This window comes from Parastagonospora nodorum, assembly GCF_000146915.1.
Source record: "Parastagonospora nodorum SN15 chromosome Unknown scaffold_18, whole genome shotgun sequence".
NCBI lineage: Eukaryota > Fungi > Ascomycota > Dothideomycetes > Pleosporales > Phaeosphaeriaceae > Parastagonospora > Parastagonospora nodorum.
Genome location: NW_001884566.1, coordinates 625,159 through 649,875, shown reverse-complemented (window position 1 = coordinate 649,875; position 24,717 = coordinate 625,159). Strand labels below are relative to the sequence as shown.

General features: G+C 51.3%; 12 protein-coding genes across 12 annotated transcripts; 4 read left to right on the top strand and 8 right to left on the bottom strand.

Annotated features, from left to right (window-relative positions):
- Nucleotides 1-10: 10 nt before the first annotated feature.
- Nucleotides 11-1,867, bottom strand: SNOG_11147 (hypothetical protein; the record flags this gene model as incomplete). Its single annotated transcript, XM_001801344.1, has 1 exon — nt 11-1,867. The coding sequence occupies one exon, from the start codon at nt 1,865-1,867 to the stop codon at nt 11-13; it is 1,857 nt and encodes a 618-aa protein (XP_001801396.1).
- A 660-nt stretch (nt 1,868-2,527) lies between these two features.
- SNOG_11146 (hypothetical protein) lies at nt 2,528-2,960 on the bottom strand (the record flags this gene model as incomplete). Its single annotated transcript, XM_001801343.1, has 2 exons — nt 2,528-2,706; nt 2,789-2,960. 2 exons carry the CDS (start codon nt 2,958-2,960, stop codon nt 2,528-2,530), a joined length of 351 nt encoding a protein of 116 aa, XP_001801395.1.
- A 2,057-nt stretch (nt 2,961-5,017) lies between these two features.
- On the top strand, nt 5,018-5,850 carry SNOG_11145 (hypothetical protein; the record flags this gene model as incomplete). The annotated part of the gene is made up of 3 exons (XM_001801342.1): nt 5,018-5,089; nt 5,112-5,667; nt 5,774-5,850. The coding sequence occupies 3 exons, from the start codon at nt 5,018-5,020 to the stop codon at nt 5,848-5,850; spliced, it is 705 nt and encodes a 234-aa protein (XP_001801394.1).
- A 422-nt stretch (nt 5,851-6,272) lies between these two features.
- Nucleotides 6,273-6,910, bottom strand: SNOG_11144 (hypothetical protein; the record flags this gene model as incomplete). The annotated part of the gene is made up of 2 exons (XM_001801341.1): nt 6,273-6,690; nt 6,813-6,910. The coding sequence occupies 2 exons, from the start codon at nt 6,908-6,910 to the stop codon at nt 6,273-6,275; spliced, it is 516 nt and encodes a 171-aa protein (XP_001801393.1).
- An 823-nt stretch (nt 6,911-7,733) lies between these two features.
- Nucleotides 7,734-9,873, top strand: SNOG_11143 (hypothetical protein; the record flags this gene model as incomplete). The annotated part of the gene is made up of 2 exons (XM_001801340.1): nt 7,734-8,432; nt 8,506-9,873. 2 exons carry the CDS (start codon nt 7,734-7,736, stop codon nt 9,871-9,873), a joined length of 2,067 nt encoding a protein of 688 aa, XP_001801392.1.
- Nucleotides 9,874-10,120: 247 nt separating this feature from the next.
- On the bottom strand, nt 10,121-11,240 carry SNOG_11142 (hypothetical protein; the record flags this gene model as incomplete). Its single annotated transcript, XM_001801339.1, has 4 exons — nt 10,121-10,186; nt 10,226-10,282; nt 10,385-10,650; nt 10,847-11,240. The coding sequence occupies 4 exons, from the start codon at nt 11,238-11,240 to the stop codon at nt 10,121-10,123; spliced, it is 783 nt and encodes a 260-aa protein (XP_001801391.1).
- Nucleotides 11,241-11,774: 534 nt separating this feature from the next.
- Nucleotides 11,775-12,299, bottom strand: SNOG_11141 (hypothetical protein; the record flags this gene model as incomplete). Its single annotated transcript, XM_001801338.1, has 1 exon — nt 11,775-12,299. One exon carries the CDS (start codon nt 12,297-12,299, stop codon nt 11,775-11,777), a length of 525 nt encoding a protein of 174 aa, XP_001801390.1.
- Nucleotides 12,300-13,645: 1,346 nt separating this feature from the next.
- SNOG_11140 (hypothetical protein) lies at nt 13,646-15,620 on the bottom strand (the record flags this gene model as incomplete). Its single annotated transcript, XM_001801337.1, has 3 exons — nt 13,646-13,749; nt 13,854-15,401; nt 15,545-15,620. The coding sequence occupies 3 exons, from the start codon at nt 15,618-15,620 to the stop codon at nt 13,646-13,648; spliced, it is 1,728 nt and encodes a 575-aa protein (XP_001801389.1).
- Nucleotides 15,621-16,171: 551 nt separating this feature from the next.
- On the top strand, nt 16,172-17,720 carry SNOG_11139 (hypothetical protein; the record flags this gene model as incomplete). The annotated part of the gene is made up of 2 exons (XM_001801336.1): nt 16,172-17,267; nt 17,317-17,720. 2 exons carry the CDS (start codon nt 16,172-16,174, stop codon nt 17,718-17,720), a joined length of 1,500 nt encoding a protein of 499 aa, XP_001801388.1.
- A 692-nt stretch (nt 17,721-18,412) lies between these two features.
- SNOG_11138 (hypothetical protein) lies at nt 18,413-20,885 on the top strand (the record flags this gene model as incomplete). Its single annotated transcript, XM_001801335.1, has 3 exons — nt 18,413-19,122; nt 19,355-19,970; nt 20,292-20,885. 3 exons carry the CDS (start codon nt 18,413-18,415, stop codon nt 20,883-20,885), a joined length of 1,920 nt encoding a protein of 639 aa, XP_001801387.1.
- A 257-nt stretch (nt 20,886-21,142) lies between these two features.
- On the bottom strand, nt 21,143-21,619 carry SNOG_11137 (hypothetical protein; the record flags this gene model as incomplete). Its single annotated transcript, XM_001801334.1, has 1 exon — nt 21,143-21,619. The coding sequence occupies one exon, from the start codon at nt 21,617-21,619 to the stop codon at nt 21,143-21,145; it is 477 nt and encodes a 158-aa protein (XP_001801386.1).
- Nucleotides 21,620-23,692: 2,073 nt separating this feature from the next.
- On the bottom strand, nt 23,693-24,010 carry SNOG_11136 (hypothetical protein; the record flags this gene model as incomplete). Its single annotated transcript, XM_001801333.1, has 1 exon — nt 23,693-24,010. One exon carries the CDS (start codon nt 24,008-24,010, stop codon nt 23,693-23,695), a length of 318 nt encoding a protein of 105 aa, XP_001801385.1.
- Nucleotides 24,011-24,717: the final 707 nt, after the last annotated feature.

The following is a 24,717-nucleotide window of genomic DNA, read 5'->3' as shown; positions in this document are numbered from 1 at the left end:
CACCCATCCCTCACGCATGCCTCTTCTTACTATTAACATTCTTCCCCGCGCCAACCTTCATCCTCCCGCCCGCTCTCCCACTCCTATCCCCCGTCAAAATCCCCGGCAGATAATCATCATCCATGAGATCCCGCGCACCCTTGGCCCTCTTCTCCTGCTCCACCGCCTTGACATACTCCTTCTGGTCCTCCGCGAGAATCAAATCCCTGCCCCAGCCACCCTGTCCGCCGCCTAGCCCGTTCCACTTGCCATTCGCCGTGCCCGCAATCGGCTTAGGAATAGCGTACTTATCGCCGCGCTTGTTGAACTGGTAATTCTTCGAAAGATGCAGACGGAACTCGCCTTTACTGTTCGTGCTGCAGTTCACGCGCTTGAGCGTGGAGCCGCCGCAACGTGGGCAGAATTGGCGCGACGTGTCCTTGACGGTCAGGAAGCAGGCGTGGCAGCGCAGGACTTTGGAGGTGAGTTTGCGCACGCGTTGCATGTTGGTGGAGAGGAGGTGCAGGTTCATTTGCAGCAGGACGTTTTGCATGGCGAAGTCGATGGTCATGGTTGCGACGTCGAGTTGCTCTTGGGGGGTGTTGGGGGAGGAAGAGGAGGGGAGGCCCGAGTCGGCGGCGACGTGGGTGGGGAGGTTGTCTGGGGTGATCCAGTCGCCGTCGTCGGAGTCTTCGTCTTCGGTAGCGGGTGGCGAGGGAGGGGTGGTGATGTTGAGGGTTGAGAAGTCTTGGGACAGGGGTTCGGTGGCCGTTGGCTCGGTGGAGCTGCTTGCTTCTGCCTCCTCTTCAGGGCTGACTTGAGACTCGACAGACTCGGTTGTAGTAACCAAATCTTGTTGAGGCTCTGTCTGTAAGTCCTGTGTGATAGGTTCTTGTTCGACTGCTACTCCTTCAGACATGACGGTCTGCTCTTCAGACTTCTCCGGAGAGTCCTGGATGATCGGTTCTTGCTCGATTGCTATTCCCTCAGATACGATGGTCTGCTCCTCGGACTTGTCCTGTGTAATATGTTCTTGCTCAATCGAAACTCCTCCGATGGTTTGCTCTTCGGACGTCTCCCGCGCAGGCGCTGTTGTAGCCTCGTCAGTCTCGACAGCCTCCGGGTTTTGGGTCGTTGGTGTTTGCTCACTGGCGCTGGCCTCGAGAGCTCTGGCCTGTTTTCTCTGCTCTTTCTCTAGCTTCATTTGCTTGTGTTTCGCACTGCCCTTTTGCTTTTTCGGCCTCTCTTCCTTGACCTGCTTCGACGATCTAATAGGCACATGGCTCCAACCTTCCGTATCATTCTCCAGTGATTGTTCCTCAGTCATAACTTCGTCGCCAGTCTGAACACTCTGATTGGCCTCGCTCTCGTCAACTTTGACTCCGTCGTTAATTTGCACACCTTCGGTGGCTGTGATATCCTCAACATGCATGTCGCCTTCCTCGACCTTGATGCCCTCATCCACCTTAGACTCTTCCTTTGCCTCGTCCTCTGCCTCTTTCTCTCCCGGCCTCATCTTCAAGGGCTGCTTGGGCGCCTCTCTCAATCCCCATGGGCCACCATTCCTCTCGCAGTGCACCTCATAGGCAAGTGCCAGAATTCCCAAATCTTGCCTGCTCAACACAGCATAGTCGCCAGTCTTCTTACTAAACGCAACGACTGCGTCATAACTTGCTGGACTCGGGTTCTTAATTTTCAAGAATGGCATGAGCGATGTCTGCACCCGTGACCTGGTTGCCTCATCTCGAATCTCGGAAATGATGGCAGATGTCGTGTAAATTTCCTCAGCTGAGTTGATAATGGTGGAAATTGATACGGCGTTCTTGATCAGTGGTCCAGTGTCCAGAATCAGGGAGTGTATGGGCTTTTGGGGCGCTTCTGTCGCCATTGTGAAAACTTGTGTAGTGCTGAAAATTCGAGTTGAAATGCAGTGTGCGTTCTCGCCCTTCCGTGTTTTCGCGAAACGTCTCAGGTCGGTTGTACGTTATCGCTTTCAGTATCTCGATTGTCGAGCTAATTTTCCAGGCGTGGTGTTTTGTGCACAAATTTCACAATCGTGGCGGGGCGTGTCGTTGTGCGAACCAAAAGAAGGCAAATTTTTGGCAGCTGCGGCTGAGCTCTGATTGGCTGCTTTTCGGCTACCTACTAAGAGACCAAGCAGGCACTCAAACACCACTATCTTTCCGTCTTAGCTCCCGCAGTCTTTCTTTCAACCTCAGTTGATGCTTTCTGAACCTACCTGCAGCCTATTCAAGGCTACTAAAGACTCTCAGTGGTGATCCAAGTTGCGCATTGGCACCCTTCCCCGAAGGCAAGCCATCTCGGCCCAGACCACTCTCGACAGGCACATGCCGGCCCCTTCACTTTGTTCAGATGCCTTAACCGCCGAGGCAACAGGTGTTTAAGCGCTTCTTCCATATGTTCCACGGCTCATCCCTCGGCCCGTCACGGGTTGGATTTCACGGGACGCGCGCCGCCACATGAACCGGCCGCGAACAGCTCTGCCCTCTGCCCACCGAGTGGTCATGGTGTCCAGTGCATCTCGGTGTTACCCTCTTCCTACGACGGGATCTGCCGGCTCGCCACATCTGGGTACCGGGTCATTGCGACACCCGAAGAATGTGCGTTCTGCTACGCGCTCGGCGGTGGCGAGCAGGACGAAGTTCGAATGGCCCCTGATAGGACTGTGCCGCTTCGTCAAGCAGATGCGTTCCGCGATCACAAGCTCTTGGTAAAACATCAGTGATCGGCGTGCAGAATACAGCCCCCGTCTGCCAATCATTATGCTTGTGAGGGAAGTGTTGCTCACCTGCAGGGGACGAAGCACCAACGCAATGGCCGAGAGCGTTCGCTATCCAGCCATCTACGAAGACTCCCTCTGTCGGTGGTCTTTTGCGCATATTCTCCGGATGGTTCTTTCCCCTTCTCAGTCTTGCATCAGTTTTGCGACGTCTCGATGACTGGCAGCCAAATGTGGACATATCTGCGAGCCTCCTTGGGGCACAAGCTGAGCGCGTAGCCATGCCTCATGCCATTTGCTTCATTGTCTTCTACCGAAACTGCTTGGCATGCTGACGAACGCCGAGCGAGTTGTTTGAAATGCATGATCTTCGCCATCATCTTCATCGTCACTCCACTGATAGAATATTTCCAGGCTGACACCACGATGCATCGTGTCTATGTGCGGCCTGATCTGAACAAGTACTCGCCACGCTATTGGTGGCCTTCGCGACAGGTTTCTGTAATGCGCAATTGAAGAAAGGCGCGTTCTCCGAACAGGCGAAGTGATCCTGTGCTCCGGAGACCGCGACACTAAGCTGTCATGCACATAATGTGGGAATGCGTTGCGGTAAGCTCGGCCAGAGAGCTTCCAAATAGTACCGGTGAGGATTTGACCTCTGTTGCTCCCTGTTAAAGTGGTGGTTGACGTCTGGCGTGTCACTACAGGGATGGTTCCGGTGAAGGGCCGCTGGGGTTCAGCAGGCGGACTACTGCCATTATTGATCACTACAGGGGATGGTGTGCCTCCTCATTGAGGCGGGACATAGCGTTGGCTTCGTCATGTGCTCTTATTAGTGTCAGTCGGCTAAGATTGGCGTGGCATGGCTGTCATTGCGGACGCAAGCGGACAGTTCAGATTGACAAGCAAAGGGAGGACGAGGCAAAAAGGCAATCATGCAGCAACAGAGGTCCTCCATTTTGCATCTGCGCATCTGGCTACTACGTGTCCTAGTGCAGTCAGCCGGTCAAGAACTTCTACTTAACTCTCATGGTCCCTCGAGTTCGTCACCGTCATTTTTCGCGCCGCCAAGTTCGATCCTCGAGTACACACCTTTCAATCTTTTTGTTCTAGCCGCCGAGTGGGTCTTTGCAGAACAAATCCTTTCGTGTGCGATCGTGTCGATAAGCGCCATAGCGACCCATGAGCAGTCGAATGCCAGCTCCTCCGCCTTTAACCTCTCGCATCTGAGCAGAGCCGCAATCGCCCATGTTGACTTGACGCACATGCGCGTCTCACGGTGGCGACAGCACAACCTTGCACTGACGGCACGATCGACGTAGCATTTCCTCTACTGGCCTTTACCGAGCGCAAACTGTTCTTCCCTTCAAGACAAAGCAAGCCCACCTTGGTCAGTACGCTGCACATTTGGGGAACTACGCCGAATTTCTTCTAGGCGTGCATCGCAGCCAAACGAGACATCCTCCATAGGCCAGCCTACAGTTCTTCTCCCCCAACACGGCCAGCGGGTCTACCTGTTGCAGTCCTGGGGCACGTGTCTCCCGGAGCGATGATTCCGTTCGGGTATGGAGCAAGCGGTGGCGGATGACAGACATGTGATGGCGCTCCGAACTTGCAGGGTCTGGCCAGCTCCTCCACGCTGGCGTTGTGCTGCATGAGTTGGTTGGTGGAACGGGTTGGAGCTCCGCACTCTCCTCGACACTCTGCCGAAAGGTTATGGTGCCATTAATTGATCGCAGTGACACGTCCGCCGATTACGACGAACCACAATTCCCTCGGGCCTCTATACATGCTTCAGTATACCTTCGCATACCGCCATCCGAACACTCAACTGGTGGCATCCACCATGCTTCAGGGTTTCTCGGGATGGATGACCATCACCCCGCTCGATTACTTGGAACGGCTACACAGCAATAAGGAAACATGACCCGAAACATGCTACGGCATACAGCTGGCGGGGTAGGGCTGCTTGACTTGGCTCCTATCGCAAAGTCATATGCGTTGTTTAGGCAGCCGTGGCCATCGCTAGAGCACCACCAGCTTATCAGCAACTGGCTCCTGTGGCTCATCGGCAATTGATCACCAATTTGGGCAGATATAGCGTCGCATGACCTTCGAACCAGGATCTTAATCGAATGAGCTTGGGAGTAGCAGAGCCTCATCTCCAATGGCAGAGATAAAGCGCCGCGAAGGAGGGGTAGTCGGCTGGCCAGAGGAGAACAGGCATATTCTTCGGACGTACTTCCCGGACCAACCTGGCAAAGCTATCGCAGTCACTTTTAGGGCAATTGAAACACGATGGTGAGTCTGGGCACCACTTGTAGTCCACGAGCCTCTTATTCATTTACCAACATAGGCAACGAAGCCACCGTACGTCTTTAAGATCGATGAGATTCGCGAGCACCCAGATATACGACCTTCATGCACCACATCAGGTCATTGGATTCCGTCGACTAGCACTGGTTACAACTATAGATCTGGCGGCGGCATCTCGAATACGTGGTGGTATAATCAAACAGACCGAATTCGTCAAGTGCCGGTACAGAGCCTGCCACAGCCACTGAATCATTTCAAGACGTTCTCGGTATTCTACAGTGGTGGAGGGGGGTTCTGGGTCCTTCGAGGGGACGGAACAACACCTGATCCATCCGAGGCCTGGATGCCGCTCCGCTTTGACCCTGTAGCCGATGGTTCCTCCTACCTGACTCCAGCCGGAGCGTGCGATACATTGCAGTGCCAACGACCTGATCAACTCTGGGCGCACAAGTTACTTCCAAACATTTACCATGGCCCATATACCCAGAATCCAAATTATGGGGGTTTACGAGGTGACTTGCCCATCTTCTTGGCGTTGGTTGCGCTGTCAATGGATCCCGCAAACCTTCCCACGTGGTTACCATGGATGTTCCAGGGCTCGCAATGGCATCCCCATACCTTGGATCATGGATGTATGTTTAAGACCACTGCAAATCTCTACGTCTAACTTCTCGGTCGCTGACCTTATCTCAGGGCAACACAAACGAGGCGTTGTCGTTAGCGTCTACACATGTCCAGTTACCTGGGCGGGAGGTTCTACCACGAAAGACCTCACAAACCTCGAGGACGGTGCTTATGGAAAGTACTTCAATTGAGGGCTGATGCCTTCGGCATTGCGTCTAGCTCGGCTATAAATTGTGATATTGTGCGCTTTCGTATATCTTCGTCCTCGGCACTTCCGATTGCCTTATTTCTTGGCTCACTCCATATCATAACATACGTTTACATGATTTCCTTGCCCGCTCGAGAACTCTTCGTAGCCTGATGATGATCTAATGACATATTTTTGCGGCACGCAACGACGAAAGTATTACCTCCACTTAGCGATGACCAATCATATTGGTTCGGGTGGTTGAACATGTTGAGAATAGAGTAATGACTTGGAGTCGAGAGCTTCGCGCGTTGAGCGTCTGCACTTCCACCTAGGTAAGGATTAAGTGTGATAAGCTCGGGATGGCTGTTGCTAAAACTCAGTGACCCGCACGTTACGACACAACCGTTGGACTCTATCACATAGCTACACAGTAGTCGGGTGGTACGCTTTGTACACCTGAATAGCCCCTTCGATACTTTGAACAAGCCCAAAGACTAGAGTTAAACTGATCGCCACGAGCGCAACCCAAGAATTGAGCCAACGATCGCCTTGCTTCCGGTCATGTAACACCCTCAGTAGCACCTTGGGATAAGGGGTCTCTTCCTCAACAACGTCTTTAAGGACACCCAGTCGTTCGCGCCAGAATTTGAAATGTTCGAGCCGCCTGGCAGGATCGTTAGCTTTGAAGCTTCCCAGATGACGAAGGTTTAGGTCCACCCCAGTGAGGTCATAATCCTGAAGCTCACACTCTAGCCAATGCCTGGTCCTTCGGTCTGTATCGGGAAGTAGTAGAGTGAGGGTGTCTATTGTTTCCTCGATGAAACCCTTGGGGTACATGGGACTGGTTAGAACTTTCAGTACAATTACTGTAGGTAGTAGATGGGTAGCAGACCTGCTGACTTTCTGCATCCACTTCAAGAACGAAACCTGATGAAACACGCATAGTCCCTTGTCTTTATTCACCAGGCGGAGGTGATCGACCAGATTGTTTGTCCAGATAATGCTGATGTTTGCGTCACGATCGAAATTGCGGAGGGTGAAATGGGGTTGAAGCACGTCATCTTGGCAATTCGTATCAAGGTAATTGTTGAAATGAGCATGTACGGCCTTGTCAAGGGATCACTTCATGCCAAGGTGTTGACCACTGCGGGCTGATCTCGTTCTGAAGTGGGCCGACGTTGATCATTGCGAGTAAGCGAGTCACGAGATTGATCGTGCTTTCAAGCATCTTGTCTTCGGCTTTCGAAGAACGACCCGCAGTAAGATGGCGACGAATCTCTAACTTGATTTCCTCTTTATCTGACTTCGTCCTGAGTAGCGTTGCAATCCGAAGAAAGTCTTCATGAGTTCTTGCGGAAAGATATTGCCCTTCATCAAGCAACGCCTTGTTACACTCTTTCGTATAATAGCTGAAGTAGGCCTTCAAGTCAGGCTGGTGTTCTGGCGTAATTTGTGGCGATCGATCGGGCCATAAAGAGCGGAAAATGTCCACTCTTGCTCCTGGCGTGACCGGCTCATGGAGTAATTGAGGGTCGCGAAGTGGCATTGATGGAGAGCTTGCGTAGCGCTCGTGAATTGTGTGCTTGTCAACGAGGAGTAGACTTCTTTCTTTGCAGCGCCTCCCGAGCGGACTGTATTCTTACAGCACGGTACCCCGCTCTGGCCTTGACCGGTCAGTCAGAGAGCCAATCAGGCAAGGGGAGACAGCGTTCATTAGGCGAATGTGCAGCCAGTGTGCCAACGCAGAGTGTCCGTTCGCACTTATAGTACTGTCTCAACCAAAATTCATGATCAGCAGATCTTTTTTTCTAAAGCTTACTGCGCATACCCATGTTATAAAATTTACTCAGAATGGAAGCGGTCCGAACTGAATCGTATGTCAAGATGTCAAGCATATTCAAACGAAGATCAAGGGCTTATCCGGGTGTGCAAACTTGTCTGGGGAGCTTCATAGGTATCTCCAATGAGCGACATTGGTGGTATGCAACAGGAAAGGCGAGAGAAGACTTCGAAGCTGTTGAAGCATATGTCCAGGAACAGCTCGAGGCGGACATGAAGGACAGCTATCGCAGCACTGTGTACTTCAAGCTTTTCATGATAGGAAGGGACGAAATATCTGCGAAACCAACAATCATGTTCTTTTGTGAGGAAAAGGAACCACGCGAAAGAGCAAAGAAGGTGCTCGACAAAAGGGGGCTGTTGCTTCGACTGCCCGGGTTCCGCACTGGCCATCAAAGTGAACAACCAATAACTGGACCACTAGTTCAACCAGCCGACGTGTCAGAAAATAAGGATTTGAGTCCAGAAAGGGTTGACCACCTGACTGAGGCTTATTACGACCCCCAAGGGAGTGTGGGAGCACTCGGCATGGCTATATTTGCTAAGCACCGCAATGGAAGATGGCGAAAGGCAACTGCTTATAGAGTCTATCAAGGGGAAAAATGCTTCTTGATGTCTGTGTCACATATCTTCGTTGAGCAGACGTTATCCGATCGTGACGGCACATTAGACAATGACGGCGATTATGACTTCGGCAGCGACTGCAGTAGCGACACAGGCGAACAGGTTCAACCGATTCAGACGGTAAATACGAGCAAAACAATGATGGATGTTAGAGGTATGCAGTAGCATTAATACATCCTACTACATTTCACAGTCTAACGGAAAGCTAGATTCCGAACAACACGATTCTAGTAGGAGTCCATCACTCAATTCAAATACACAAAATGGGCCAAAAGACGAATCCAATCAATTCTTCATCACGAAGAATGAAGACGGGTCAGCCTTCAAGCCACTCGGCGTGCTACTTAAATTATCCGCAGATCAGGACTGGGTACTGATAGACGTAAGAGATGACTTTGTCGCCATCCGCCTCGAGACAGACATATCAATATCGAAGAACTTATCGGTTGCCAGTATGACAGGAAGTGTGAGAGAAGTCAAGTACTGGACAACACTAAGAGCTGACGGCATCCAAATCGGGTTCAGGGGAACGCTATCAGAAAGTCGCACATACATGCGGTTACCAGGAAGTTTGACCTTTCGGACAGTATATCATGTCGATCTAGAAGAGCCCATCAACTGGGGCGACTGTGGAGGTTTGGTGTGCGATGTGGAGACAGGGTCATTATACGGACATGTGGTCGCAAGCTCAGGCGATATGCGTCGCGCGTATATCATACCATCTCGTGACGTCTTCAATTCCTCAGGAACGATGTGGCATCCATCTGCACCTACACCGTTAAGTCCTTCTGCTCCCGAGCAGATGCGTAGTGGCTACGGAACGATGCCAAGTGCACCGTTGATGATGCCACAAAAGCCGAATTCAACGGCCAAATACTCTTCATGGCCGAGACATGTTTTAGGGGTTGAAACATTGAAATCAGAAGAGGCATCCTTCGAAAGCATACTGCCAAAAGGCCAAGAACCGTACGCAGAGCATGCGATAATGCTGGGTGAGCAAGACGGCACACAATCGCAGGAACGGTTGAGCCATGACAGCGAGATGTCCTACAGCTTTCGTTTCGACGAGTTCACGAATATCCCGGAATACCTTGGAAAACGTGGTAAAAATGAGCTGTGGGAACCGAGTGCTGTGTCAGGAGACAACATTCGCATTCCTGGGTCACTACCCGACCAATGGTGGAGCTTCACAGGAGGTCAAATCCAACCAGTTGAACGCTGGGATATCTCCAAGGAGGTCAAACCTTATAAGACTGTTTCCATGATGTACCTCGAGGGGTTTGGCTTCTGTATCATGGAGGCGGATGCTACGATGCCACGACCCCATGAGGTCTGGCACCCTTTGTCATTCGAATGGAAGATTGATACAATGGCGTCTCTTCTGAAGATTAAGGGAACAGAACCCAGATTGTTTACCAAAAGCAACGCTCAATGGGTCAAGATGCTCCTACCTGCCATGTATCATGGGTTCATTGAACCGAACATAGGGGACCACGGTGGCCTTTCGGGAGATCTGGGCATATTCCTTGCGCTGCTCGCTTTTCTCGATAAAGCCCGATAGTCTATTGACTGTACTTCCAAAGCTTATGGTCAACGGCGAATGGCAAGTTCATACAGAAGCACATGGACGTAAGTTTCCCGGCTCGCGTTGTCTCGCATCTCACAACGGGATTGAATGCTAACTTAGGGAAACAGGTATCGACAGAAGAGGAGTCATCGTTCAAATATATACGACCACCAGTCACTGGAGTGATCTTACGGAAATGGAGAAGGGGCAACGGGACATGTACTATCGCTAACCGGTACCTCTATCTTGTGTCAGAGCTCAGCTTTTCAATACCTTCGAACACTTCCATCAAATGCTCCCAGACTTTCTGTGCTGTATCATTATTCCTCACCTTGGCATAACTTACGTCTTTCCCCTCATCTCCCCTCATGCCAACTCCATACGCTCCTCCCGCAAGCTCTCGCTGCGTACTATACGCCACCCCGCCCGCAACATCCCTTGAATTCGCTTCCCCTTTTGCTGGATATCGCGACGTCGCAAGGGAAAGCATTACCTCGCCACATACCTCTGGCGAAGTCATGTAAAATGATGCCAGGGGCTTCAGCAAGCGCCACAGGATTTTGAACCACGTTGGGTTGACATCGCTGTAGAATACTGGGCCGTCGACTAGGCCGGGGTAGATGTGAATGAAGCTGATCTTTCCGGCATGTTGCTCGGCTAGGTGCTCAAAGGCGAAGGTCTTCATGAATGCTACGTGTTTGCGTACGGAGCTGACACCGTAATCCTTCTTGGATGGGATGCCAATTGGTATCTCGTCAGGCTTGACAGCGTCTTCAAAGCCACCCGCGAATATTGAAATGACGTGCTGGTGCAGATTTTGGGAGATGCATTTAGTAAAGGAGTGAGGTTCTGAATGAAGCGCATGCGGGAGTAGAAGAGGAGCGACATCTGACTGTCGAGACCTTCCTTTGTTGCTGGAGAGGTATTAGCACGACTTCGAGGGCAGTTTTGTATGAGGTGGTCGTACCGGGTGATTCTTGCATTGGTGAGAGTGCTTGGCTCATATATAGCAAGTCTATGCGTGGTGGTCCTCCAGTGAATGGCGAAGCTTGCTCTTGCTTGATGACCTCTTGCGAAAAGCGGTCAACATGGCTCATCAGTGTCAGATCTGGCACTGCGACAAATCGCCAGTCCGATCCAGGGCTTGTTTGACGACCATATGTAAGGAGAGTCTCTGCACGGCTGGCATTGCGCCCGACGACATACACGCGCAATTTGTTGCCGTCTTTCGCGAAAGTGTTTGCCAGAGCTCGTGCGACGTAAGATCCGATTCCTGTTGTTGCGCCAATAAGGACAGCGACTAGTGGGGGACCTTGAATAAGCGCAGCGATGTCTTTGCGGGATAAGTTGATGTTTGGCATGTTGGTAGTATTGGACATCAAGCCTTACTCAATGTTGTAGACACCGAGAAAGCTTATTTATACCAAGATAAACAAGCATCTGAGTGCTGATGAAGCAAATACGAAAACAGGTCAGTTGACTGAGGTGTGCGGCAATGCGGCGATGACATTGCTCCGACTTCCATAATTCTTGCTCTACACTTATTGTTCCCATTCAAAATATTGCCTGATATCAAGCGGCAGACGTAGAGATGAGTTGCCCCGGTATCCGAAGAAGCTTCTTCGTGATGGTGTTCGTCGCGCAATGAGCCAAGTAAGGTAACGTTGTTGGCAGATATTGCGGATTGGAGGTGGGTCAATGTGGAGCCTATCGCGATGAAGTCGCATGGCTAACTGAATTAGGCGACATGGCTTGCCCTACCCGTCCCACGTCAGGTCGGCTCGGTGGAGCCGATGCATATCGTCGGCTATTGACATGGATAAATTCGTAAAAATTCCGTAGGGAGAAGACTTGTAAGGATAGACAAATTCAAATATATCATTTGAAGCACTGCTTCACGCTCGAGCGTCTTGTCTCATATTCTGCAGCTCGCCGAGTAGATCATCTTTCGTCCACGAGGCTTTCAGACCTTTGATAAGAAGGTCCTGCTCACTTGACGGTGCCATACCTGCCGTCTCTGGAATTCTTCTGTCAAGATTGGTTGGAAATGGGTAGCCTTCCGCAACATTGCCCACGAATGCCATGACCTTATCACTGAGGCCTTCGTTCTTATACATCTCTGTCAGACCATGCCAAGTAAGCTCGATAAGTGGATGTGTATCGATTAGTTCCATGGGTTTTCCGAATGCGGATGAGATCTGGAGCAGATTGGCCGAGCGCTGGATGTCAGCTGAGTCGTTCTGGCCTGCAGCATGAAACAGTGCGGGGTTGAAGAACAAGCCGTCGCCCTTCTCAAGTGTAACCGAGACATATTGTTCGAGAAAGAATTGTTGAAATTCGGGAATGCGATATGCCATGTAACCTTCCTCAAATTTCTGGCTGAACGGCAGCAGCCGCGTAGGTCCGCTTTCGACTGGCATGTCTGAATGCGCCACGGCGCCTTGAAGCGTAAGGAACTGGGATGCAACTTGGAGCGCTTTCGGGAACTTTGCGCATAACTCGTTGTCTTGAAAGCCAATATGGTAATCGCGATGTGATATTTGTGCCGCTGCGCCAGGTCTGACGATGTTCACCTGCGCTGTCAAACGATGCTGGGGACCGAGCCACGCGGATGAGATCAGAGGTAGCCACGGGTTTGAGTAGTATTCCAGGAATGAAGTGGGATCCTGGAGACAGTGCTTCGAAAAGGAGTTCCAAATTCGATCATTGGCTCCTGAGCCAGCAAAGTGATCACCTTTTCGGCCAGATAAAGTCTTCTCCTCGGTAATTACCCGGCTATATATATCGTTTGCGCGGTCAAGAAGCGATTTGTCTTTGTACAAGTGCTTTGTGACAAACACTCCTGGACCTGACAGCAGAATGTGGTACCATTCATCCTGGAGTGCAGACAGTTGTTCTGAGTCCAAGGAAGAGTATTCTGGCAGCTCGTAAATGGGTATATTGGATGTGGTTTTACTAGAGAGCGGATAATACAGCGGAGAAGATTCGGTGGTCAGTCTCTTAAAGTCCCCCAGAGATGGTGGCTTTGATGCGGAGAAGAGACGAGATGAGGAGGCGAAAGGAACAGTTTCGCTAGCTTGGGTGGGTGCTGTTGGTCACAACACTCATATTTGACGTGCTGACTAGAAATTTCACACTTTCAAAGATGTTCAACTGATGGTTCTGAATCCGAGTGCTTTGGAATTGGTCGACTCTTGAGGTTTGAATACTAATCATAGAAAGTAATTATGTCCGCTGCGGAAGAGCGGGTGTTCTTACTACGCTCGGAAGTGGCGACAGGAACGCCCCGCAACACGCTAACGTCGCTCCGAACGCGTCAAGAGCAAGACCTCCTGCACGTCTGAACTCACCACTCCTCTCGCACCATCAAATGCTCATCTCGAGCGAGGCAGCACTTCCACTGCGCCGACTGCTCCTCAATTGCAGCCCAACTCTCATCGAGTCACAGTCCACTTTCCTCCCCGGGCTTTCGCCAGAAGCCCGCCCATTCCGCGCTTCACTTTGTCAGCCCGATCGGGGCTCCCATCGAGGCCTTTAGTTATAGAAGCGAAGTTCTTCGCCTTACCAGGTATCTCGGTACCTGCGGACTGTGCATCCATTCTCGTAGGTCGTCTAGTCGGTAGTTCAATAGGTTCGCGATTCGACATGTCCATTGGTGTCGCCTTTCCTGCCTCCATCAAAGGTGCTTGAGTGGGGGTCCATTCCACCCGTGATTGATTGATCTCGACTCAGCTTTTGATCATCGAACCACAACTCGAAGCGTATATCAGCTGGTCCCGATCAAGACTCGAACGGAGTATTCTATGCGAAGATAATGCTTCTTCATTGACCAAAAGTTCTTGTTTTTCTCAACAAACTTCTTCTCGTCGGCTGCAGACAAATCCGATCTTATCTCGCAAAGTATGCGGGTATCTGGCTCTGCGTTAACAGGATTTCTTCCTCGTAGTTGAGGGGAAGAAACAGATATGACGTACGCTGGTTCATCTGGTCTGGCAGCGCTGTTGCCGCGAGACTGCTCTCTATCACGCTTGTCGGGAAGGCATTTCGCGGATCTCCGGGACTGATCTTCTTGACAAACGTATGCGTGATCGGCTGATCGACACTGACCGGCTCTCCTTTTCGCACAAACCAGGCAATTGACTGAACAATGTACATCTTCCCATTCATTGGGTCACGGACCAGCTCTTTGCCCTCATGGTCTGGATTCCTTTTGTCGTACGCAATTTTGCAAAGAGTTCCGTATGAGGCTCTACAACAACGCCATCCAAGAACCGACCGCGAGGTTAGAAGCTTGCGCACCCTGTCGCTCACGAGCCCTTTACAGACTGCTAGTTGTGGATCAGGTGCAATACGAACAGAGATCGACTGCGCGTTCGGGATGTTCGTTTCAGCGTAGTGCTTTCGTAGCTGGGATTGCACGTACACACTGTTACCAAGACCACCCGACAGGACGAGGTGAGAGACGTGAGCACTGGGTTGCTTCTGGAATAGCGACTGCAGTTGCGAGTCGATGAGCCTAAATAACTTTTCAATCTGCTTATCGAACAGTCGTTGCAGATCCTCACGTCCGAATGTCATCTCGCCATTGCGAATCCTTACATCTGGGTCGCTGTTGTTGTAGCTCTGTGGCACACGTGGTATGGCGATGGAGAACAGCGGCGTATCATCTGGCGCGCCGAATTCGCATTTGATTGCCTGGAAGTCTCTACTCTTCATCATCTCCCACGCGGCATCGCCTGGGTCGATTGGAAGTGGGTTCGTTGTGTGCGCCAACGTCAGACGCTGTGTTACCAGTTGCTCAAATTCGTAGTCGATAGCAGCAGAACCGATTGTCTCGCCAAACACAACGTCCAGCTGCTGGAGATTGATTGCTTGGTTGACAGTGTTGGTCACTCGAAGAACGCTCAGATCTGTTGTGCCACCACCTGCATCGCACACCAAGAGAACATCATTCTCATGGAAGATGCCAGGAGCTTCAGTCGATGTGTGGACGGCTGCTGCTTCAGCTTCCGTAAGTCCGATAGTCAGGCTGTGACCACGGTGCGAGCCGAATCCAGCTCCTCTTACGATTTTCTTGAAGTTCTCAACCGTGGGTACAGGAGCCCAGGTCGTAGGAACGCTGAACACGAACTCGATCCTGGCATCTGCCCACTGCACACCTGATAGCTCCCCACCGAGTTTGAAGGAGATATACTCGTACATCTTTCGCAGGTAATCGCCATACCACTTCTCCACTTCCTGCAGGCTTTCTGGTGCTCCCTCTGGGTCTTCTTGTTGCTTCAGGCGCAACTTCTCGGGGTCGAGACATGTTTTGAACCACTCTTTGTACTCTTTATCGTCTGCATTAGTCTCCGCTGCAGTCTCAGAGAGGAAGCCCCAGGATGATGGTTCTCGACTGCTGGTAGGGTACACGACTACAGTTGGCACCTTGTTCTCGTTTGCCTGGAAACGGCCAGGCCATTTCTGGATCCAGCGGACAGTCTCATTACCGATGGAAAGATTGACGTAGGAGACTCCAGTACCTGTCCGTCAAATTTGAGGTCAGCGCTGATATGGAGGAGTATGCACATGATAGGATCATTTGACGCAGATCAGAACAGGTTTAGCGCTAGCGCCAAACGGGCCGTGCCATCTCCTGCTTCCGACAAACGCTAGTCTTACTCACATGTCATCCCAAAATCCACGCCTATTACCATGTGAGGTCTCTCACTCATCGCCATTGCCGCCATCGATGTGTCCATCTTCAGAATTGTCCTTCGATTCCTGGTTGTATGCCCTGGCAGGCTGAGCGTCTATAAGGAAGCGGAAGGGATGCACGATGTACACGCCGTGTCACAGCCGTGCGGCACAGTTCTATCAACATCTCCGGCCCCCAAGCTCGCGCCCGCGAATGCTTTTTGTGGCCCCTGTACTATGCTAGCTAATTACGCTTTGCTTGCATACGGGCAGTGCAATCGATAGGGTCAAAGGGGTCGTCAACTTTCAGGCGCCGTGACCTGATTCGTTGTGTCTCAGGGTGGGCTGCAGACAACCATAGTGCGAAGTTGAAAACCAATGGGAGCATATGCTCTCACAAAGTAGTGTCGCTGTCTCTGCGGCGCTTTTATTGATCTCTAGGGATTCCGAGAAGTGTGCATTGCAAAAACGCTCTATTTGTACCTCCACCTTGTTAGTGAAGGAATATCCTGGCAGCCCTAGTGCGCCTTTCATGAAGCCGGTTCTTTTCCAACCTGATTCTCCGGGAGGTCTTGCTCTGTTATTCAACAAATCTCCAAAACCTCATTCAGACATCATGGCCAGTGGTGACACGGAAGTTGCAACTCTGGACATTAAGTTAGCAACACCCACGCCGCCTGCTACACCAAGCGCTCCCACATGGGCATTCCAACCAGGAGTGACACCCATCGCTGTGACATTCTTCACACCTCCAGCGCCCGCTAAAGATATCCTCCATGTTACTGCACCTGGACAACCTCTCGCTACCTTAGGGCCTAATTTATGGCTTACTTTGCCGAATTGGCAGCTCAGTTCTTTCTTCTTCTGGGACGCGCAGTTCAACATCAAATGGAACACTGGGCCGTGGGAACCTGCGGATGGCCTCGCGAAAGTGACTGCATTCACCACGGGCTCCGTCGTTGGATCTGCAACAACACAAGCACCCTCTGTACCGTCGCAAAGTGCTAGTCCGACGGCTGGGGTTACACCTTCTACAACTCTGCCTGTACCGACCGCTCCGAGCGACGTGTCGACCGAAGCATCAAACTCCGCAACTTCCGTAATTCCGGAGGCTTCGACGGTACCCGGGCGAGTTAACAAAGGCATCTCGACGGGTGCGATCGCAGGCGCCGCTGTTGGAAGCTTCATTGCCGGTGCTATCGTCGCTGGTCTGGTTTTGTGGCTCTGCTGGGGGAAACGGAAAAGATCAATCAGAGTACGAGATCAAGAAGCCAGCAGTGTAGCTCTTATGCCTCAGGAGAAAGGTTTCCATGCTTCCGCAACACCGCTCGGCGCTGTAGGCTCCAAATCGTCTCCGACAACGGATCTTCTGCCTCTGCCACTTGAGGATAAAGCAATCATAGGCGAGATCTCGAAGATCAGTAACTCGATCAAAAACCACGTTCAGAGCTACTACCAAATGGGTCGTATGAGCCCTGGATTCGTCGATCTGGACGATATTCACGCTCTTGGAGGTGGTCAGCCAATATCAGCCGGAACCTTGAGCACTTTACTAGGCAATTCAGCAACAAGAGAAATTGCCTTGAGGTTCTGTATTGCGTGGGTGGTCTGCTCGAGGATGCTACCCAGCAAAGATTGGGCCGCAAGTCTTTTGCCAGTGGAGATCGGAAAATGCTACCAGGCGGTAGCAAACGACAGCGGCAATCCTTCAGGTGGGTTCTAGTTTCTGAAATCTAGTCGCTCAAGCTAAACGCCGTATAGATCAATCCTCCGTCAAGTTGGCTCGATGGCGAGTGACGACGGCCGAATTACTGCAAGGGAAATATGCCCGTAATCCGTTCACCCGGTCTGACAGTCAAAATGAGAATATTCAAACTGCCGTTGTCGCCCTCGACAACATCCTCCGACCATTCGCAGACTCACGCATGGACAACGGAGACCGTAAGCGCAATCTGGAGGAGATCTTGAAAAGGTCGGCCTTGTTCGCGTTTACACTGTTCTCACAGCCAAGTACATGGGGTTTCGACTGGGAAGAGGAGGGAGAAGTCAAGTCAGGCGATTTGACCATCTTCCCATGTCTTCTGCAACTTTCAGATGAGAATGGACAGCCTGTCGTTCCGCCACGGCCTTTCAGCGAAGCTGTGGTTCGTCGGCTAACAGACTAAATCAGCTCCCAACTGGATTGTGTTGCATCCAACCCTTGGGCTTGACAAGATCGAAGATTTAGTTCGGGGCTACTTCCTGATCACGCAATGTGATTTGAAATTTTGACTTCAATATTGGACAATTCATAGCTTGGAAATAATCTATGATAAAAAGTGTGAAACTCAGCCTTGTTGAGCACCTCGGCCCCCAATAAGACGCCGCCTACGTGTTTCCAGCGCTAGAGGGTCGCATATGAGGCCGGGCTTTAGTCAACTAGAGAGTGTATGCGCTCTGAAGCACGAGCCTCTTCGTGGTGTAAATAATGCCGAATTCGGCGTGTTGTACGGCACAGTTATCGCGGCACAGTTGCATGTTGTCAAAGCGCAACAACACCCCGGGAGCTGCGTCACGGCGCACTGGTCTCTGGCCAATTCTTCAGTTTTGCCCATCCCGTGTCACTTTGCAGTGGTCTAAGCCACCTTCCTGCTGTAGCCGACCTCAGAATTGTAGATCGACAAGTTTGTGCAGCCCAGATTGCTGCTGAAGGCAAGCACAAAGTACGGTGACCCAGGCTGCGGGGTGTCGGTGCTTCTCCAACTTTAATCATAGTCTCGTAGCCTTGTCTCGGGATCAGTCCTCTTCTCCTACTCGACGTGGAGTGATTTAAGACTCTCTGGATCAGTGGTCGTGAACCGAGCCCATCTCTACCGAAATGCTTCCTACGGCTGGACTTTTTCTGCCAGAAACTTTGCATCGTAGCGACCGACCCGCTCCCAGTTATACGGACACCGACGGCCCAAGGCTGAAGTATTTTCAGCGAAAGTCCGGTCAGACCAAACATGAGGCGAAGGAGGCGGAGGTGTCATCAATCCCTCCGTCAGATCTTGCCTCTGTCGACAACAAGTTCTTTCCATCGATCACGATAGCCTTTCAATTTGCCGATTTTGTTTTCAGTTCAAGTAGGACTTCCTCCGATGCGCATACTTTGGCGTACCTCATCCACCGCGTGCGGCAAGATGTTTCCGAAGCATCACGGCTATACTTGTCGCCAGCAGTTTCGACCTTCCTGGACGCCTGGCCTGACAAGAAAACATGGATCAATGCCATATTTACGGATGTCCGCCGCGCTTTGAACGATGTGGGTAGCTACATGGATACATTCCGCGTCGCAGGATACGATGGGGGAGCAGTGGAGCTCAAGAAAAGATTCGAATGGATTGCCAGTCATCAAAAAAAGCTCCTCGCTAGACAGCAGTTGCTATCAACATGCCACCAAAGCCTCGTCTCTACAATCAACGTTATGCAGACAGTGGAACTATGTGGGGTGACCAATGGAACCTTGCAGGATCCGATCTACGAGGCACCTGTCCAGCTGTGGGTAAAGAACGATGCTGCGCTTGCTTTGAGAGGACCCTATTCGAGGCGAGAGTACCGAATGAGCCAAAAGACACTCTCCATGTCTAGCGTGAATCTCACTCAGGCAGATCAGGACAGCATAGAAAGTAAGCATATACACCTCTCCAATTATGACTAAAATATCTCATCATCCTCAAGCTCAATCGATCAACTCTCTTCCGGCTGAGCTGCCTGGTAGCACGCCGGATGATATCATCCCTTCACATCATCCACCAGTCACCATCCCTACCCGCTACAGGCCCTCATCAAACCGTCGACTGCAATTTGAGAAGACTTTCCGTAATTCGCCATTGTATCGTGCTGGCAAGTTTTCCTCAATAGGCATCAGCACAACACTACCCGATTTGGCGCAGTCAAACCCGAAGTCACAGACCGAGGACTGCATCATTGGACACCCTTTCGATGGATCTCTCCGCACGCCATCTTCGCCAGAACAAGTTCGGATGACCTCTTTCGACAGCGCGCGCCCATACAAGGAGATGCAGGCATCTCCTATCCAACCTGTAGCCACTTTCGCTCCCCTCGCTTCTCTAGAACAAGATCAAGCGCCTCCAGTGCTCAGCGAAAAGACCATTGAACGTAATGTATCGACTGCATCGACGATCGCCGTTGTCTCCGTACCACGAATAGCAAAACGGTACATACCGAACCCGATCTACATTCGCAAAAGTGTCGATAAGCACCGATCACTGCCTACGGAGCTGCCCCATGTGCAGAGCCAGTCCTCACTCACGGAGGATCTGGCGGATTGGATGGACATACCTCGTGTACAGAGCGAAAAGCTGCATAGCACGGAGTGGGACACGAGTTCTGTCGTCGCATCTTCGTCGATGTCTGTCGCGTCTTGTCCAGCGGTGAGTACAACGCCTCTGCAACATCCAGAGATTCGGCAGAAGGTGCTCGAGCAATACCGCGAGGTAGATCTAGAAGCTAGCGCTTCGACGTCGGATATATTGGGGAGCGAGCACGAGTCTGGTATGCAGCAAATCACAGCACAAGACCCAATAAGTCGTGCGAAGTATATGCCACGGCAGCACAGCGTCACAAGCCACGGACGTGCAGCTTCTGTTCGGAGCACATCCAGCATCGTCTCTCGCAAGCCTTTATCACCAACGGCCAAAGTCAGCCATAAGGTTGTAATACCAGAAATAGTCGCAACGGTACTATCGAACCAGGTTGAAACGGGAACAGAGTCCGCGCATAACGCCGAGCTGACGCTGCTTCAGCAAAGGATGCTGAGTCAAACATACATCACAAAAAAAGAGGGAAACGAGACAGACACGCAAGCGATAAGAGGTTTGAGTGTAGTAGTTGATATACCCGATGGATTGAGCCAGACATGCGTTAAACAAGAGAAGGCGCAGGCAGATGCAGCGCCCAAGCCCGAAGAGCTAGTTGCGTTCCCTGAGAAGCCTTCGGTCGAGGATCAAGGACAAGAAGAAGCACAAGCACAAGCACAAGCAAAGACATTGCTAGAGCCTCTACCCACGCCACCTGGCCAGTCAACGACCGACAATGAGGAAAAGACACACGCACAAGCAGTCTCCAAGCCCGGAGAACAAGCTGCGCCACCCGCTCAACCAGTAGCCGCAGAAACAAAGGTGTCGACTTGTGAACACACCAGCTCCGCTCAATCGCCCGTTCAAATCACAGACGTGGACAAAATCGCAATCACACCGCCACCCACCCTCGTCAAACCCATGACCGCCCAAGCAAAGCGGCGCGCCGCACACCAGCGCAGGATGGAGTTAGCGTTCGGCAAAGCATAAGGCTTGACAATGTGAAATATATATAATTCCTCGAGAAGCTTCAGGCTCGTAATCTCATGCTTAAAATGTTCCAAAAAAGAAGAAGAAGTAAATCGCTACGCTGTGAAAAGACTAATCAAACTGACCGTCTGCGTCGTTATAGAAATTGTCCCTCTTCTCTTCGAAGTACGAAGAAGAGAAGAAATTGAAAAAGGTTTCCCCAGCTAACTTGTTGAAACCGGGGTATATGTGTGGGTATATGCGAATCCTCTTTTCCCTTACCCTTTCGGCCTCCCCGGCTTCGCGCGTATTTGCGCCACTTCGCTTTCTAAACTTGTCAACCGCAGCATAACTGCCGTCAGATCCTGTCTCATCTGCTCGCTCTCGAGCCTGAGCGCGCGGTAAATCCTAGCATCTTTTGCAATCTTGCGTTGCAGATCTTCTTTGTCGCCTTCCAGGCCGCTAATGCCGTCTTTGAGGTCGGCGTTTTCGTCCTTGAGGTGCTGGATGCGGTCGGTCAGGGCTTTGTTGACGCGTTCGGGCGCTGGACTCCGCGGCATGGGGGATTTGGGGCTGAGGATTGAGTCTTGGTATTTCGTGATCACGATTTGCTCGCTGAGGGTCCGCCGGGGGTGTTTTTTGGGGCGCAAGGGCGTGTCTTCGTCTCTTTCGCGTTTGATTTTTACGCTCATGCTGTCCGTGGCTGAGCGTGTGATTGGTGGAGCGGGGGTGTCTTCTGGGTTGTATTGGGACATGGAGGCTGTATCCTGTGTTAGCGGGTCGCTGTTGGCTTTCCCAGGCCTACTGAACGTACAAACTGTCGAGGAGCGTTTTGGCCGTACGGGTACACTATTGCATAATGGCGGCGATGTGATCAGACCAGATGAACGTCTTGTTGGCGGTAATATTGGACGTTCGCCTCCATTTTCAACCCATAAACACGCATCCCGAAAGTTCCTGGTAAACATTGTGGGATCTGACTTATTTCGCACTAGCTCTTTCACGTGTCCCGCAACCAGGAAGTAATATAATATCAGCGCCGAAACCCGATGTATAGCTTTCGATCCTCCAGTATCATCTCCAACGTGGCAAAATGGTGCGTGGAACGCTACTGTGGCTGTCGAATTTACAGGTTGTAGCTCAAACAGATTGCTATCTTCGACCTCGGAAATGCGATAAAAACTGACTTCCGCTTCATCTGAATGGACATGTGCTACAACGCGATCGGTTGGTTCTTCTTCGATGTCCGGTCCGGGTGCGTAACCGCCTATGACGAGTAGCTGTTTGTGTGTCGAGCGACCAAGCGACCTCCACACGGGTCTGCTCATGGATAATTCCTCGAAGCCGGTCCAGTTGAGTCTCGCAAAGCGAGGGAGCGCTCGGAAGGGTGCGGAGAAATAGGTGCGCCCCCATGATTGCACGTTGTCCGAAGTCAGAGGTGATCGCGCTTCGTTGAAGTCTGGCGACATAATGCTGATTAAAGCTGTTGCGTCATGCGTTGCTGATTAGAGTCGATCATGCGATGTAGATGAGGCCGTCCAATTGCAAAGGCTTCCGTTTGTAGGATCCCATAGCCGACCTCCTGACGAGGAGCCTGCGCAGCAATCTGCAGGCGTTTGTGGTGTTCGTGAAGAGCGCGTTGCGGCGCGGTGTTCTTCCGGTTGATGTTGTGGGGCGGGCCGAAAAGGCGATGGCTGGAAGCGGAAGGCGGAAGCGGAAGGTTTTCCATGGTCACATGAAATGGCGATTAACCGCGCTATCCTTGAAGATTGTGACGCCGATTGTGGTCGATATAGTCTGATAGAGATGAGAGTTGGGTGGTCTGAGACATGATCGTCTTACAACGTCTCAGATGGTGAACCATTCGCTACCGGTACCACGAAAAACGTCGTTTTGTGCCACATTTCGCCTAATTCCAGCCTCCGCACAGTGGAGTCCAGCACGGCACCACAAGTCACGATGCCCGCCTGAAGATCCACCGGCAAACCTGCCCCTCATCTGGACAGCCTTATCACGCGATAAGATGACCCGCATGCTGTCTCGATGCGAGCGAACATTACCGTTATATGCTGCAGGTCGGTAAACTTATCGATATTCGTTGCTGCCCGCATAGTACCACTCTTCCAAGCTCTTTCTGGACACGTCTCCTGTATGCTGACATGTTCGCATGCACTCTTCCGCTCTCAGATCATACTGACGTGCCGTTTGACCAAGGTCGGTCTCTTGATAAAGACTTCCTAGGAAAAGTTGGAGCAGGTAACATATGATGTAACGTTTCCACATGTGGTAGTTTGTGGAATGAATCAATATATGAAGATCAAAACTTACAAGAGGTTGAAAAGCAGCGACATGCATCCGGAGACTAATAAGTTAATACTGCTGATGGAGAGCACCGTATGTAACGTCGTTGCAAAGTTCATAAACAGCCATCTTGTGTCAGGTGGCCGATGTCAGCAAATATAAGACTGTTGGTAGACATCCGCGGATCTATTTCGCGCGGACCTTTTGCGGCCGCATCACGGAACGGCGCGCTGCATGAAACAAGTTGGATGATGTCATAATAGTTCGATACCATGAACTACACTGGAGCGTTGGAGCGTGGATTGTCCTTGCAGGGAAGATATCGGGCCTTAGAGAGGACGTCTCACATTCGCTAGAGCAAATTCTGCTTTTTATCTTATTTATATACCACTAGGTAGTGACCACATTCCTTGACTGAAGCCTTTAGTCCAGGTTTCTTCTTAGTACACATAACATGATTTCCGTCTAGTCAGCAATCTGCTCCTCATCCCTTCCACGGATGGTCCCTGACCGACAGTGCGCCTCATTCACCAGTGTGCCGGATTCGCCCCCATCGTCAAACAATTATTGCAATACTCATCATTCAGCCTGAACTCTCTCTTCTTCGCACACTTGAACGCGCACATTTTACACGACTCATCGATCGTCTCCTTGCCATAGTGCCAGCAAGTGACGCACGCGAGCTCCTGTGACTTGTCGCCGTTGCCGAAGGCGTTGCATGTGTGCACGCAGGGGTGCAGACCGTGCGTCTGCCAGCGTATGTCGAAGGGCCATTTGTTGGTGTCCATGGCGAGGGTGGGGAGGGCGGAGAGGAGGAGCGTGAGGAGGGGGAGGGGGATGTGCATTTTGTGATGGGAGAGTGGGAGTTTGTAGAACTGGGGTTGGACTTGTGGGGGTGGGAAGTGCTTGCAGAATGTTTAGGGGGTTAGTATTCGGGGGGCTTTTATGTGTTGTGATTTTCTTTTGAAATGGGTCCTGGAGGCTGCGGTTCCATGAGAGAAGAATAAATTGCCTCTACCGGAAGTCCGAACCGTGAGAATTTCGGCCGCTTATCTCAATATCATCGTATTCGAACCGGATAAGTTGATCAGGTGCTACAAAGATCCGGGCGCGTTGTATTCGACCGCTGAGTAATGCAAGTGTACCGAAGTTGGGTCTGTATATCGCGCGCTTAGCCATCGGGTGTATTCAGGCTCGCGTTTCACCTGGCATTTGGTCTTCAATAGTAGTCAGAGCACTGCAGCACAGGGTTGATTAATGGGCTGTGACAGACACCCATGTGGAAAGTAAAAACGTATCACATCGAAACCGTTGGTAATATAACATGACGAGTCGAGGTGTTGAAGTTTCTGTATTTCATTTCGCCACAATCTTTTGGACCAGAAGCGTCGAAAAGAACCCACAAGGGGGCATCTATAAACCAATTTCCAGCTAAGACCTCCACAAAGTTAGAACGCCGGAAATGTCATAGACGCTGCATGTGTCTTACATAGATGCTTCCATAACAAACGTGTATCCAACCCAGGATTTCAACCCCCAAATTTCGCCAGGC